Source organism: Urocitellus parryii, chromosome 14, assembly GCF_045843805.1.
Source record: "Urocitellus parryii isolate mUroPar1 chromosome 14, mUroPar1.hap1, whole genome shotgun sequence".
NCBI lineage: Eukaryota > Metazoa > Chordata > Mammalia > Rodentia > Sciuridae > Urocitellus > Urocitellus parryii.
This window is the reverse complement of record NC_135544.1, coordinates 64,888,367-64,889,919: the sequence shown is the minus strand read 5'-3', so window position 1 is coordinate 64,889,919 and position 1,553 is coordinate 64,888,367. Positions and strand designations below refer to the sequence as shown.

General features: G+C 52.8%; 1 protein-coding gene across 1 annotated transcript; it reads right to left on the bottom strand.

The window, feature by feature from the left end:
* Nucleotides 1-217: 217 nt before the first annotated feature.
* Nucleotides 218-956, bottom strand: LOC113177628 (beta-defensin 103A-like). The gene is made up of 2 exons (XM_026382186.1): nt 899-956; nt 218-363 (listed from the first exon to the last, which is right to left on the bottom strand). Exons 1-2 carry the CDS (start codon nt 954-956, stop codon nt 218-220), a joined length of 204 nt encoding a protein of 67 aa, XP_026237971.1.
* Between the last annotated feature and the right edge of the window lie 597 nt (nt 957-1,553).

Sequence of the window (1,553 nt, the reverse complement as noted above, 5' to 3'; positions counted from 1 at the left end):
CAAAACCCACTAAAGACAAACACGGTGCAGAAGCTGATGTATTTAGTGGAAGGTGAGTCATTAGCCTCTCTCAGTTGCCTGCTTGGTAACAACTTCCACAAAACCAGAGTGTTAAAAAAAAATCAAGCTTCTAAGTTTTTGAAAAAAATTTTAATTTGGTTTTAGCTTTATAAACTTGAAGGAGGGATCGCCCCAACATTCTCCTCACGTCTGATCCCTATTTCTTTTTGCGGCAGCATTTCCGACCCCGGAGAGAGCAGCGGCCTATCTGCTCCTCCTTGGGGAGGCAGCCCAGCATGGCGCACCGGCCGCCCCGTATTCTGCAATAGTACCTCTGTACTGCGCTGATGATCCCGCTGTGACCTGCAAAGGAAAAGTAGAAGGTATAGGGGGCTCTAGGAGGGGTCCTGGGACAAATTCCAGGCTTCAGGAGCTCCTCAGTCACTCACTCGCTGCCTTCCAGGGTTCTATTTCCTTCCCCCCTTGGCTATAAAATTAAGAGTGAAGGGAAGGCGGAGCCCAGCAGGCAGTAGTCAATGTCCCCTGGGGGGGGGGGGAAACTGCAGATCTCTGTGGGTGCAGTGTCCTGGGCCGACCCCCTCTGACCACTAAGCTTAGTGAATCAGAAGCCTCTGCTCACAGAACCAGCCCAGGTTTCCTCTGAGGCTGAAATTGAGTAGCACTTTCCCACTTCTCCTTACTAGTCCTCCCACCAGGAGGCGGGTGAAGAGGTGCTATTAGCAGAGGGAGCAGGAGCAGGAGCCTGCTGTGAGGCTGGCCCTGACTGGTCAGCTGCCAAAGACAGTTCCCCTGGTCCCACCCGGGGAATGTGGGAGAATGGAGAGGCCTGGATGCGCCGACACCAGTCTTCTCAGCCCCTCTTTCCCACCTGGCTTACCTGGAACGGGCATCAGGAACAAGAGGAGCAGCACGCCCAGCAGGTACAGGATCCGCATGGCTGACCGGCTTGGCAGCAGGCTGAGGCTGGACTGAAAGGTGCACGGGTTCACGTTTATAAAGAGGTAAGCCATGGCTGCAATTCTTGTAATGTCACAGTGATGACAAGATGACGTACTTCCCTATGTGTCATCTCTCTCTCTGCACAGGACACACCCACTCACCCAGGAGCTGGTAGCAGCCTGATAAGCTAGCTATGGACATGGGGACAGCTGCTGTCCTCCAGGCTCAGGGGCCTGGTCATGTCTGGCTCGAGCCGGCTGTGGGTACAGGCGGGGCTGGTGTGGGCAGGGCCTGTCTTCTCCTGGGAGTGGTCCCAGGCTTCCTGGTTGGGGGTCGACCTATCTGCACTGTGGAACTCTTTAATTTCCTGCATCTTCTTAAAAGACAGAGAGTCTGGGGCCCTCCTGGGAACCAGATCAATCCAGCTCTGGACGTTCTCAGATCTGGGGGTAGGACTGGCCTCGGGTGGTGAGGAAAGAAGAAACATGGGCTATACCCATTTTTAACTCCTTTATTTGTTCTTTCTAGATGATAGGATATATTTTGACATATCATACTACATAGAATATAACTTCCTATTTTTGTAGCTGTTC